The following is a 14,356-nucleotide window of genomic DNA, read 5'->3' on the forward strand; positions in this document are numbered from 1 at the left end:
TGTCTACATTTCCATCACATTCATCTCCAACTCCTAAAAGAAACCATATCGATACTTGTCTTAGGTAATTCAAACTAATTTTTCACATTTAAGATCATAATTAATGAAACATACTACTATAGTGACATCATAGTCTCTCGATTTGTGTTTCATAGAGTCTATTCTCTCCAACCAACACGACACATCCATACTTATTTCAACATTTATTGATGTCTTCCTCCTTACAATTTTGCTCCCCACATCTTCAATATACAAATTTTATTACCAAAGTAAAAAAAGAAAAAGGAGCCATTATGAAAGGAGGAATTGGGAACATTTTCATTATGTCTTGTCATTTCTAAAGTTTGTTCATACAATCATCAATAAAAGATCATGTTTCTCTCTGACCCAATCGGTACGAATTCATAATCAAGTAAATGAATTAATTAATTACTGATTTTGAAAGATATTATAGAATTTAATTTAATTTAATTTTTTGATTAAGTCAAAAGCTAGAGAGAGAAAGAGGAGAGAGAGAAGGAGAGGCTGTCTGAAACTTTGGAGTTTCTCGTATGTCACTTACCAAAAAGATGCCTATTCTTAGTGTCTTAAATCTGAGTGAAGAGGATCATAAAAGTTTAATTTTTTTTTCATAAATAAATTATTAATTAGGTATAATTTTGATTAAAAAAAAAAGATTAATTAGGAGCATATAACGTGGAACAGGAATTTATAGGTTGCAGAGATCCAGTGAGTAAGAGCATATTGGTTTTGAATTCTTTGCTATTTTTTGCTCTTTATGATTCCTTAGCGATGTGGGTTTTCTTTTATTCTATCGAATCATGATCTGCCATTGGAGCTGCCATTGGAGCTTCAGAGTTCTTGTTTTTCTTCTTCTTCTTCTTCTTCGTCTTCAATCTTCTTGCTATGGACTGAATTTTGATGGGGTTCTCTTGCTTTCGTTCAAGTATGGCGTTTTGGATGACCCTCTTTTTGTTCTTCAGAACTGGAATTACTCCGATGAGACGCCCTGTTCATGGCGGGGAGTTCAATGCTCTGACGGTGGTGGTGGCGGCTCTAGAGTTACAGGTTTGTCTCTACCGAATTCTCAGCTGATGGGCTCTGTTTCTTCTGATCTGGGTCTGATTCAAAACCTTCAATCGGTTGATCTTTCTAATAATTCCTTTAATGGGTCTCTTCCCCGGTCTCTGTTTAACGCTACCATGCTCCGGTTTCTTGATTTGTCGGAGAATTTGATCTCCGGTGAGGTTCCGGCGGCGGTGGGTGGACTTGGGAATCTGCAAGTTCTTAACCTCTCTGGTAATGCTTTGGTCGGGAAGTTTCCAGGTGATCTTGCGGATTTGGGTAATCTTACGGTTGTGTCTCTGAAGAACAATTACATTTCCGGTGAAATTCTCGGTGGGTTTAAGACGGTGGAGGTTTTGGATCTGTCTTCTAATTTGATTGATGGAGCTTTGCCGTCTGATTTTGGTGGCGACAATTTACGTTATTTCAACATCTCGTACAATAAACTCTCCGGCAAAATCCCGCCGGATTTCGCTCATAATATTCCGGCCAACGCCACTATTGATCTCTCCTTCAATAACCTCACCGGAGAAGTCCCTGTTTCTGATGTGTTCATGAACCAAGAAGCAAAATCCTTCACCGGAAATCGCCAGCTCTGCGGCGAGTTAACGACAACCCCATGTTCAATTCCTTCTTCGGCGGCGTCTCTCCCGCCGGCGATCGCTGCCATTCCACTAGACCGAAGTACTCCAGAAACGACATCGCCGGAAAAACAGAGCGAAACACGGTTCAAACCCTCAACAATCGTCGCCATTGTACTCGGAGACATCGTCGGATTGGCAATTCTGTTCCTCCTCTTCTTCTACGTCTATCACTTGAAGAAAAGAAACAAATCCGTCGAAACCCATTTGAAAAACGAAGCCAATTTGGCCAAGGAGAGCTTCTCCACATCCTCATCGGAATCCAGAGGATTTTCCCGATGGTCCTGTTTAAGAAAAACAGAGGACCCAGAAGAGGGGAACTCCGATCATGCGGGTGCCGTGTCAATCTCCGGCCACCGTGAGACGACAGAGGAGGGAGGAGATGGGAACAGGAAAGGGACTTTGGTGACGGTAAACGGCGGAGAGAAGGAGCTAGAACTGGAGGCGCTGCTGAAAGCATCAGCGTACATCCTCGGCGCCACCGGATCAAGCATAACGTACAAAGCAGTACTGGAAAACGGGACGGCGTTTGCCGTGAGAAGAATCGGAGACGGCGGAGTGGAAAAATTCAAAGATTTCGAGAATCAAATTCGTGTCGTAGCTAAATTGGTTCATCCAAATTTGGTTCGTGTTCGTGGGTTCTATTGGGGCGTCGATGAAAAGCTCATAATTTATGATTTTGTTCCTAATGGAAGCCTCGCCAATGCTCGTTACAGTAAGTTTTTTTTTATGTTTGTGTATTGTTGATTTGAGTTCATGGGTTCAAAACAGCTCCAAGCTTGTCGCCATGTCCGATGAACTCTGAGTTCTTGAGCTCAGAAGCTTGCCGTTCACGGCGTTGGATTGAGTAAATGGTTGACGGTGGAGTAGGTATAACTGAAAGTGTTTGTTTTTAATGACACTTTGGGAAGTCAACCATTAAATTATGTCCTTAGCGGCAAAGATTTCACTTCCCGAAAAATTCACGAGCTCTGTCGGTATAGCTCATAAGTTGTGCCTTTTTCTTACTTTAATAGGGAAAGTGGGTTCGTCGCCTTGTCATCTTCCATGGGAGCCTCGATTGAGAATAGCCAAAGGAGTAGCTCGTGGCCTTTCTTATCTCCATGACAAGAAGCATGTCCATGGCAACTTGAGGCCCACCAACATTCTTTTGGGTTTCGACATGGAGCCCAAGATCGGCGATTTCGGTCTCGAGAAGCTCTTCTTGGGCGACTCGAGTTACAAGCCCGGTGGCTCAACTCGAAATTTCGGAAGTAAACGGTCCACTGCATCTCGAGATAGCTTCCAAGATTTCGTTACTGGACCAAGTCCAAGCTCGATTAATGGAGTGTCGCCGTACTTGCCACCAGAGTCGCTTCGGAGCTTGAAGCCCAACCCAAAGTGGGATGTGTACTCTTTTGGAGTGATATTGCTTGAGCTATTGACAGGGAAGATCATCGTGTTGGATGAGTTGAGCCAGGTGCTTGGACTTGCCGTCGAAGATAAGAGTCGAGCCCTGAAAATGACTGACATGGCGATTCGAGGTGAGATGGAGGGGAAAGAAGAAGCTTTGTTGTCTTGCTTTAAATTAGGATATAGTTGTGCATCACCTAACCCACAAAAGAGACCATCCATGAAGGAATGCTTGCAAGTTTTGGAGAAATTTCCAACCATATCCACTTCATCACACTATTATGGTCTCTAAGGGGGAAAGTGCAAATAATATAGAGGTGTTTGGGTTATTAACTAACAGTCCCATGTGTTTGTAATTGAGTGTGTGTGATTGATGCATCCAAAAGTTTGGTATTTGTTGTGTTCTAAACTTATGATCCACTCATTTTTTTTAGTTAAATTTCATAAAAAAAAATCGTACCCTACGTGTTTCACAATACAAGTTATTCGTTCAGGTACAAAATAAGTTTGTTTCAATAAATATGTTGTCAGTTTATACTATCATCGAACCCATATACGAACTTTTTCACTATCATTATAAAGTAAGATGACGGTATGCAATGATAACAGTACAAAACCATCATCAAAACATATGTTGTCATACATGTACAATGACTTTTAGCTACGATGACAGTTTAGAACTTTCATCGAGTGCAATTTTATTGTTATTATATGATGTCAATTTAGAGTTAGACAACTAACCTAGTGTCATCTGATACTCGTTTGCAATGATGTCAGATTTAAATTGACATTATGTGCATGAGTTTTGGTGATGGTTTGGAGCCGTTGTCTTTTGCGATTCAAAACATATATGATTTATTTATTAATGTCGATACAATTAATTCCATTATGATAAACATAAATGTCTCACCAAAACTTGGTAACATGAAATTATATAATAATGGTTTTTAACACCCTATATCGTTTGTTTAGTTCAATCAAATAACACACAAATTGAAGTATAGATGCAACACAATTTTCTCACAACCAAATTTAACATTTTATTCCATAAAAATAGGTGACACTTAGTAACATAATTATCCTTCTCTATTCAACTACAAAATTATCATAAACTATAATAGTCTACAAGTTCACAGCGAGTAGATAAGATTCTTTATGGACCTTCCCTCAAAAGTTTAAAATGGGTCCGTTAGAGAGAAGTTTTCTTACCCGAATCATTCGTTCCCCCCTCTAACTGATGTGGGATATCACAATCCACCCCTCTTAGGGACTTAGTGTTCTCGCTGGCACATCGTCCGTGTCCGGCTCAATATCATTTATAACAGCCCATGTCTAGTGTCACAATCACACTCTTGATGGCAGTGGACTTGTGATTGTGCGGCACTCACTTTCCAACGACAAGGGAGTTAAACCAATTCGTTCTTATGTCGCCTACGGCCAAGCGACGTATGCTCGAGCCTCTAGCCACGGTTTAAAAGAAGGTTTTAGAAAATGAGGGCAGAGAGAGATTTCGAAAGAGAGATTTTTAAAAGAGACGTTATATGAGCAAGCAAGAGAGCAACAACAACGGCTCACAGTATATAACCTTGGGTAGAGAGAAGTTGACAACTAGTCATATCCCCTACCCAAGGTTATATACTGAGTCGTTGTTGTTATTCTCTTGGTTATACTAGCACATCGTCCATGTCTGGCTCTAATATCATTTCTAACAGCTCATGCCTAGCACTAACACATATTGTCTTCTTTGGACTTCCCCTTCCAAGTTTCCGCTCAAGGTTTTTAAAACGCGTTTGCTAAGAAGAGGTTTCCACACCTCCACAATCCACCCCTCTTGGGAGCCTAGCATCCTTGTTAGCACGCTACTTGACGTTTGCCTCTGATACTATTTGTGCCCACGTCCACCGCTAACAGATATTGCTTTCTTTAGATTTTCTCTTCTAGGTTTCCGCTCAAGGTTTTTAAAACGTGTTCGCTAAGGAGAGGTTTTCACAACTCACAATCCACCTCCTCTTGTTGGCCCAACGTTCTCGCTAACACAACACTTGATGTCTGTCTCTTATACCATCTGTAACAGTCCTAGACCATCGCTAGTTGATATTGTCCTATTTGAGTTTTCCCTTTCGAATTTTCCACATGGTTTTTAAAATGCATTCGCTAAGAAAAGGTTTCCAGCCTCATAATAAAAGAAAATAAAAGTTGTGGCAACCAAGAAAAGGTAGATACATGTTATGCTTATTCAATTAGTACTATCACCAAAGTTATTCTTGTGTAAAAGGCTCCCAAATCTCCAACCAAACTATCCATAAAAAATGGGTCAAACATTTGAAGCAAAAGGAGATGAAACTACCATCGCCCACCATCGCCCATTGTATCTATTGCTTCTTCACAACTTCCCTGTTTTCTTTTGGAAATTGTCTATTCTTTCCCAATGGCACAACACCTTTGAACTTCAACATATATATAATCACATGCAATCCTACCAAACTCGATTATATGACAGATATTTCGTAAAAATATGGTAGTAGAGATATATATGGTAGATATTTGGTTTGGTACATTATATTTTGTAGGTGATTAAATCTGTTAACGCTATATTTAGTAAACAGAAATCATATATATACTCATTAGTCTTGCAAGATTATTTTCATATACGATCCAGTATTCCTGTTCATAGATCTCGGAATCTAGAATATTATAGAGTAAAGAAAGATTAGTTAATTCATGAACAAAAAATCCCAAGATCTATGAAATGTATGAACAGTGGAATTTACGAGTTTCAAAATTATTTTCATTGTTTGTATTCTCTATCAGTGTACATACGTGAAGTCATCAATAAAACCTGAAGTCAATATTCCTCCTTGAATTTTCTCTCTCCTATTCTTTGTGTTCATTTTGATCGAATATGTGCATTGTTGTGCAATCCTAACACACGAGAATTTTTTTCATTGGAGTTGAGGAGCACTATAACAATGTTCAATGTCATAGGACAGTTTCAGTGGACAATTAGGTTAATCGTTGGCAATGAGAGCAAGCAACTAAGACTTATAAAACAAAAGCGGAAACAATAGATAAAATAGCTCAAACCCAGATATTGTCCTCCTTGAATATTTCCTTTCAAGCTTTCTCTCAAAGTTTTTAAAACACGGGTTTCCACATGCTTATAAAAGGTATTTCGTTCTTCTTCTCTTTAACTAAGACGATATCATTTTCAACTCTACTTGAGAACGAGCACGAGTTACGTAGACATTGAAATAGGGAGAGTAAATAATTAAAATAAGAGGAGAAAGGCAAAGGGTTTGAGGATTGGGAGATAAGAATGAGAATTTCAAGAACACCCAACCACTCTTTACTGTAATGATGTAAGAAGGAATCAATAATTGTAATGAATATAAATTTGAGTGTGTAGCTGTAACAAATGTATTAAACAAAAGACCAATTATTTATGGGGATTTCAGATTTCAATGTTCCACTAATTTTACAGCCATGCAAAACGACAGCGTACGTTATGTATACCACGTGCCTGCACAATTTTTTCCCACATTTTGCTGTATATATATACACGTGTTTAGCTAGATTATAATAAATGGTTTGTTGAATGCTACATTCAAACTCTGATACCACTTGTTGTGCGTCGAAATGTTACAACTTTCAATGTTCTGATATCCAATTGTTGTAGTAGAATGTCGCAACAAAAAATGGTTCGATATCCCATTATTGTAGCGGAATGCCACAACCAAAATGTTTTGATACACAATTGTTGTAACGAAAGTGGAAGCAATATCGAGCGCACTCACACACCCACGAATACAATTTAAACAAAGAGACAAATTTACGTGCGGTAGCCCATCACTATAATTAAAGTGTTTATAAGTGCATCTCTCATCGCCTCCCACTACAAAGTTTCCCAACAAAAGTTCAAGACAAATACAAAATGTTTATGACTTGACTCCACTTCAAAATAATGCTAGACAAGCCTTTATATATTCGATTCAGATATCAAAATAATTATATAAATCATTTATGGAAGTAAATGAGGATTAATAACCAAATTAATTTCATTTTTTTAAGGTAGAAATTGGAGTAAGAATTTTTTCATGGGTAATTTTTTTTATTTTTTTTTAAATTAGTTTTTTTTATGTAATATTATTTTTATTAAAAAGTATAAACAAAAATCTAATATAATATTTACAAACAAAAATATAATAAAATATTCTACGAAAAGATAAGGCTTACAATAAGGTAATAAAAAATTCGTTGAAAATGTTTATGATTATTGAAGACGAGAAGCTAAATAAAACAGTAACAAAACGATCTAAATCTATTTCAACCCAAATGGAATATGCTCCAGTAAATTCATCAACGATCCGACACTTGCCCGTAATTGTTGCCTCATGCGCTTGTAATTTTCACTCGTTCGAGTTTTGTATGACTCAAGTGAAATATAACATGATTGCACATGCACCCCACCCTTTTCGATACTTATAACTATGGGTAAATTTTAACCCTTATTCAATCCTTTTTAAGAACTTTTAGGAGTCTAAATAATTAAACACAAATTTATAATTCGAGGTAGTGTACAACTCAACTGATTAAAATATTACGTCGATTCAAAATTAAAAAAAAAAAAAACTATTACGTCGTACAAAAGTAGTGTTTGAAATGTGATTGCCGACCAAATAAATAAGAAAAAATCAACGTTCGACTAATGACAAGTCCAAGCATACATTAGAGCCACAAATGTGACAAGAAAATAACAAAAATATAAACAAAACAAAATGTGTCAAAATCAAATTATTTATAAGAAAACGAAATAGGAAAAGGAAATACAATCTTTGAAAATGCTCATCATTAAAAGTCAAAATATGATAAAATATTGCATATTCAAAATAATAATAATAATAAATAAATAAGAAAAAAATATAAAGAACACTACTACATGTCTAAAAAATCGAACATGTAACGACCCAGGTCCATCGCTAGCGGGCTTTGTCTTTCGGCTTCCCCACCCTTATAAATGGTGTTTTGTTCTCCTCCTCAATTAACGTGGGACATCACAATCAATCCCCCCTTCGAGACCCAGCATCTTTACTAGCACACCGCCTCGTGTCTACCCCTTTGGGGAAGAGTGAGAAGGCTGGCACATCGTCCGGTGTTTGGCTCCGATACCATTTGTAACAACTCAGGCCTACCGCTAATGGATATTGTTCTCTTTGGGCTTTTCCTTTCGGGCTTCCCCTCAAGGGTTTAAAACGCGTCTGCTAGAGGAAGGTAACTCTCTCACGTCACCGTCATCTATCAATATCTCAAATTCTATTTACAAAAATGAAAGAGTAGCCTGAGTGAATATATAAGTATATTCAATGAGTAACTCGCTCATAGTTCTATAGTTAAACACACTTCACATAACACGACTCTCATACTATAAGTTACCACTCACTTGAGTTCCTAACATGACTTTCATTCCTTAAACACGATACATTTGGCTCTTAGGGGAGCTCAAATCTTTGGTTGATGTAGTAATCTTTTTACTAACTCGTTACAACCACTCTGGCATGTCTAACTTCCTTAGAGTTGAATCTTACAACTATCTACCAATCTTGACGTCAAGTTCACTCATAAACACTTACTATGAGGGTCCATTCACTTTCGTCCAATATACTATCATGACGAGTAAACTCAACTTAAGTTCTTGAGTCGATAAACTCTTTATCTAATCCCTATTACCGAGTTCTCTTAAGTTTACCATAACAAGTTTGTCAACTCCATGGAGCTTGAGTTACTCTTCCTGATGTAAAGGAGTTCTAGGGTGTTATGATTAATTCTCTACTAGTTTTCTTAATTATGGTGTAACATATACTTAGAGCTTGTATGTAAATCGCTTTCATGGTCAATTACAGCTTGTCTAACATAGTATATAACACGACACTTAGGTGCTCTTCTAGTTCTAATTAGCACACAACACGTCATACGGGGTTTAATAGACTAAAATATTAGGTGTTGTAGTAGACTAACGAACTACCAACTTATAAGATACAAATGTGGACCCTTGGTTCTTAGGGCAGGTTCACTGTTACAGCATGCTTGGCTACTATAGATGTCCATTTATCCCAAATAGGCAGGGAATCCCACTTTAAATGGAGAATAGGAGAGGGAGTGGAGAGAGATTCCTCGTTATTAGATAAATAGGATCAAAGACAATGATTATATTTCCTATCTCCCATCTACTTATATATATATATATATAATAAATGAATTTCTTTAATTAAAAAATTATTTATTTTCTAAATAACCAACGAGAAAAAATTTTAGGTAGGGGACTCAATCTCCGCGAATTCTTGTGGGGGATTCTCTGTCCCAATCCTCACAAAAATAAATGAAAAATTTTACGGTGATGGAGAATAAAAATATGGGACAAGAATGAAGACGGGAAAGATTTTACTGACCCCACCATATAGACATAAATTGCTAGATATAAAACTTATATGTGGACTCGTATGAATTAGGTTCATGAATGAGAGTTAATTAGCGGAACCCTTATTTGTCTCGATATAGTCATACACTACACATGCAATCCAACATAATTATGGAGAAATGTAGTATGGTAGCTAACCAAGGAACCGTGACATGCTAATAAATTCATGAGTCACATAAGCACCACCGATCACCATACATATCTATTTAAGCTTCAATCGTACACTCATCATGCATATAACAATCAATCAAATTATTTTTTCATACTTAATTCACATTCCATCATAATCTACGATCTATAAATTAACTCACTCATAAATCAGACATAAACTTGATAACAACTCATAAACATGCTTATCTTATAACCAAAGTTCAAACGAATTTATCTAAATAGCTACGTACAAAAGATTACTATTGAGAAATTTTGTTGGACGCCCAATATCATTATAAACTCTCACGTAAATTGAACATATATTAAGTTTTCCATAGACGTAGAACACTATGTCACTTAACAATCTCCGTCACGTACTACCATGCTCACCAACTTACAGGCATATAGGTTTCCTCAATATGAACCATACCAACTTGATAATCCTATGCATGGATATTGACTTCACCAACTTACGGGAAATGTTCTCATACTCGGTCTAGGTGACCTTGCATGGATATTGACTTCACCAAGATGGTACAACCTTTCCCCCTTGTTCGAAGTGAACAAATACTTTTATTTCTTCTAGTCTTCATATTATAATATCTTCTTGTCACACTCGAAACGTGAAGAGGATTAATTTCTTGATTGTTTTGTTAATGTTTAAACTTCTAAGATCTTATCGAAGGTGGTAGATATTGAGTTTAGAGATGATATAGAAGATAAAATGCTTTTAAAAAAATTCCTTAAAATTAAAAAAATATAAAAATTAGAAAAATCGGCTAAAGTCAACGCTAGAGGGATAAAATGGTCATTTTAACCCCATATTTCCTAATTAGGCATCTGGTAAGAAGTAAGCCTTAGAAGGGTGGAAAAGCTTGGAGGAAGAAGACGGACACATGTTGCATAGCAATTGGGCACATGTTAGAGCCACGTGGCTAGCCATGTGGTAGATGTGTGTCAAGTTAATAAATAATAAGAAACGAAGAATAGTGAATTGAAAAACTCAGACCAACCTAACCTAAATTATAAGGATTGAGTTGGTTAGGTCATTTATTTGGGACGAGTATAAAATACTAAATAAATAGCTTAATGGTAAGATATAATAACATCTATGACCTAATTAATTATTACCACACACTTGGGAATATATTTTATATAGCTGGAATGAGTCAGGATTATTTTTTTTTTCCTTATTTTTACGAATTGGTTAGTAATATATTTAATATATTTTATAATTTACATCAATAAAAATAAGACTTTTAATCTCACTCCCGTTTGTTTCTTAATAAAATAAGTTTGAGCATAAGTTCTATAGATATCAGAGCTTCTAGGAGGCATTAAAGACCGTTGAGGCGATTTTCATACCCGTCACGAACCCAATTGGGGTTTAACTGAATGAACCAACTTTTTAATTCTTATTAAATTAGTTTACATTTTCTAGGTAGTGAATCATCGACCACCTGAAGAATCTCATTATAATAAATAAATATTGTAATATTAAAATTTGAAATTTTAGAAATGATGTTATGTTAGGGTCATCTGGGAATTATGAAAAAAATATATATATACAATTAATTAATTAATTAATTAATTTGTAAATGAAAGAAAAAGAAAAAAAAAAAAAAGAATTGACATGTGGCGGCTTGGCGCGCTGATGTTGGGGCAAGTGGCTGGAAAGCTCTGGTGTTTATAATTTGCATGAGAAGAAATTCAAAAATTTGAAGCCGACAAAGATCCCGCCGTTCTTTTCATTTTGAATTTTCCCTCTTACCTTTCTCATCTAATAGCCGTTGTAAGCTTAATCGTATTAAACCCCCAACGCTTTTCACTTTCTTCTTCCTTCAAAACGAGGAACAATATCAATTATCACCAATCTCACCGCGCGAATCGCACTTCGGAACCGGAATTCAAGGACAAAAATTGGCTTCAAGCATTCGAACCATGGATTCGGCTTACTTTGTTGGCAGATCTGAGATTCTTTCGTGGATCAATTCCACTCTCCACCTCAATCTCTCCAAAGTTGAAGAGGTTTCAATTCTATTCTCTCTCCAAATTTCTCTTCATTTTTGTTTGCTTTTTCCATCGCGATTTCATAATATTCCTGCGATTTACTGTTCTTACGAAGAATCGTTATGTTGTAGTACAGTCTTGCTCTGGTGCGATCCAGTGCCAGTTGATGGATGCGGTTCATCCAGGGATGGTGCCGATGCATAAGGTCAATTTTGATGCCAAAAGCGAGTACGAAATGATCCAGAATTATAAGGTTCTTCAAGATGTATTTAGCAAGCTCAAGATCACCAAGGTTTGATTTCCCCCAATTCTGATGGCTTTGATTCAGTTTTGATTTTGACCTAGGTCTAATGTTCTGAAACTGCGTTTTTCTTGTTCTTTATGTTCTTTGATTTCAGCATATCGAGGTTAGCAAGCTTGTGAAAGGTAGGCCACTTGATAACTTGGAATTCATGCAGTGGATGAAGTGGTACTGTGATTCCATCAACGGAGGTGTTCTACACAAGTAATTCCATCTACTTTCTTTTCCTTTCACGTTCACAAAATTATGATTCACTTGAAATTGAAGTTCTTAAGATTTTGGTTAAATCACAATTCCAAATTCCATTCGATCAACGGAGGAGTTCTACAAAATTGTTCTGTTTCTTCTCCAGTTACAACGCTTTAGAAAGGAGAGAAGCCTGCAAGGGCGGGAAAGAAGCTAGCAAGAAATTTGCAGCCTCTCAATCTTCAGCCAAGAACTCAACCACTGGATCAAGATCACATACCTCTCATAACTCAAGAAGACATGAAGCAACTTCTACTGTTAACTCTTCAAATCAATCAGGAAAAACTTCAAGGCCTTCCTCTAGCTGTGGATCACCAGTATATGATGAACAGGTAGTTCTTGTGTTACAATATGGATGTGAATTCTTTCTGTTTAGGATATCTGAACACTGTAATGATGAGAATTCCAATACGCAGATCACAGAGCTGAAACTTTCAATTGACAGCCTTGAGAAGGAAAGAGACTTTTACTTTTCAAAATTGAGGGATATTGAGATTCTGTGCCAGAGTCATGAGATACAGGACTCTAAGGTAGAAGTAGTACCCTGAGATTTACTGTCCATTTGAGCTCAATTTGAGCTGATAAACTCTGTTCTTCAGGTTGTGGGTGCAATAAAGAAGATTCTGTATGCTGGAGAAGATGATGCAGCAGTAGTGGCAGATGCTCAAGCAATGGTGTCCATGGCTACCCAGAAGGAAGGTGATACAAGAACAGAAGGGATTACAGATAATAGAGCAAATTTGGAAACTCAGAAGAGAAAAGTAATTCAAAATCATGATATTGATGCTGTGGGGATTACAACATTGTCACCCAGGCTAAGAATTTCTGGTGTTTCTGATGTTCATTGCAGTGGGTCACACCTCACGAGTTACTGATTATGGATGGAACTCTGAAACTTTCTTATATCATTTACAGTACATTTTTCTTTTGGGAGATGAAATCTGAAACTCTCTGTTTAAATGGTTTGAAGTGCTGTAGAATGTATACTTAGACACAGACGGACAATTAAAGAATGTTTTCATGGGGCTTTGGTATATAAGAGTTTTATGGCATTGGTTTTTGAATGAGTTGTATCTTCGTTTTATGGCAAAACTTGGTCACTTTATAGACTGTTCTGTTCATATAGAAATGGTGTATTTGAACGATGAATCTGGTGTAACTTGTTTGAACATTTGTTTTTTTTACAGTTTCAAACTGTCAAATTGATCTGCAACCATCATCGATTGACTTGGTAATCAGTATGAGTAAATATACATACATGAATCCCACGCACATGAAACCGCGGTAGCTGCAAAGCAAGAAGCCAGGCGCGTGGGAGAGCGTACAAACACGTGTGAGCGCGTGCAATCACGTGTCAAGCTCGAGTTCGTTGTATTCGACTCATTTTGACTTGTTCATATTGACCCATACTAACCTTCAAGGTTATTAAATATAGGCCAAATTACTATAGTAGGATCAAATTACCATAGGAAAGGAATTATCTTGTGTGAATGACGTGATTTAATTTGTGATATTTATGAAAGCATTTCATAGCATGCTACAAGATCGAAATGGAAATATTGTATAACTCTAGGTTATGTTTATGAGTTGTATACAACTAATCCGTGCGAAATTCTTGACAGAAGTGATGTGTGCCAAGTTAGTAACTACGAGAATTCCTTATCTTCATATTAAATGATATTATAGGCTGCTAGAGAGTTTAATAGATCGGCCGTATTTGATTGAGAGCGATTCTGTAACGGTTTGAAAATCGCGAGATTTTCAGCAAGGGGCGTTCTCGCAGGGATAACCACTCTCACCCTTATTAAAAACCTCCCCCCCTTCATGTAATCCCTCATCAACAAACCCTCGTTCAATCTGCAACCTACACATAGAGAAAGTAATAAAGAGAGTAAGAACAGAGAGAGGGAGAGTCCGAGAAAGAGAACATAGTAAGAGGGAGGGTATTCATGGTGTTTGCGAAGGTGACAACACGACGGTGAGGAGTATCAAGTTTGACGAGCGTGGCTCCCCTTGTGATAGGAGAACAGAATAGGAGCTGGAAACAGATGCCCAAATAAGGTGGAGAAGAAGTATCCC

The 14,356-nt window shown here is 37.0% G+C and overlaps 2 protein-coding genes across 3 annotated transcripts; both read left to right on the plus strand.

The window, feature by feature from the left end:
- The first annotated feature begins 657 nt into the window (after positions 1 to 657).
- LOC111785524 (putative LRR receptor-like serine/threonine-protein kinase At4g37250) lies at positions 658 to 3,507 on the plus strand. The gene is made up of 2 exons (XM_023665915.2): positions 658 to 2,421; positions 2,723 to 3,507. Exons 1-2 carry the CDS (start codon positions 822 to 824, stop codon positions 3,388 to 3,390), a joined length of 2,268 nt encoding a protein of 755 aa, XP_023521683.2. The 5' UTR covers positions 658 to 821; the 3' UTR covers positions 3,391 to 3,507.
- An 8,027-nt stretch (positions 3,508 to 11,534) lies between these two features.
- On the plus strand, positions 11,535 to 13,341 carry LOC111777762 (microtubule-associated protein RP/EB family member 1C). Of its 2 annotated transcripts, none has more exons than XM_023657478.2 (6): positions 11,535 to 11,748; positions 11,867 to 12,022; positions 12,129 to 12,235; positions 12,384 to 12,609; positions 12,694 to 12,807; positions 12,877 to 13,341. In XM_023657478.2, exons 1-6 carry the CDS (start codon positions 11,662 to 11,664, stop codon positions 13,150 to 13,152), a joined length of 966 nt encoding a protein of 321 aa, XP_023513246.2. In that variant the 5' UTR covers positions 11,535 to 11,661; the 3' UTR covers positions 13,153 to 13,341. The 2 variants fall into 2 exon arrangements, with proteins under 2 accessions (XP_023513246.2, XP_086974511.1); XM_087118385.1 differs by having other exon boundaries at positions 11,607 to 11,748; positions 11,862 to 12,022.
- Positions 13,342 to 14,356: the final 1,015 nt, after the last annotated feature.

The sequence above is a fragment of the Cucurbita pepo genome, chromosome 16, assembly GCF_057944985.1.
Source record: "Cucurbita pepo subsp. pepo isolate OVF chromosome 16, ASM5794498v1, whole genome shotgun sequence".
NCBI classification, from domain to species: domain Eukaryota; kingdom Viridiplantae; phylum Streptophyta; class Magnoliopsida; order Cucurbitales; family Cucurbitaceae; genus Cucurbita; species Cucurbita pepo.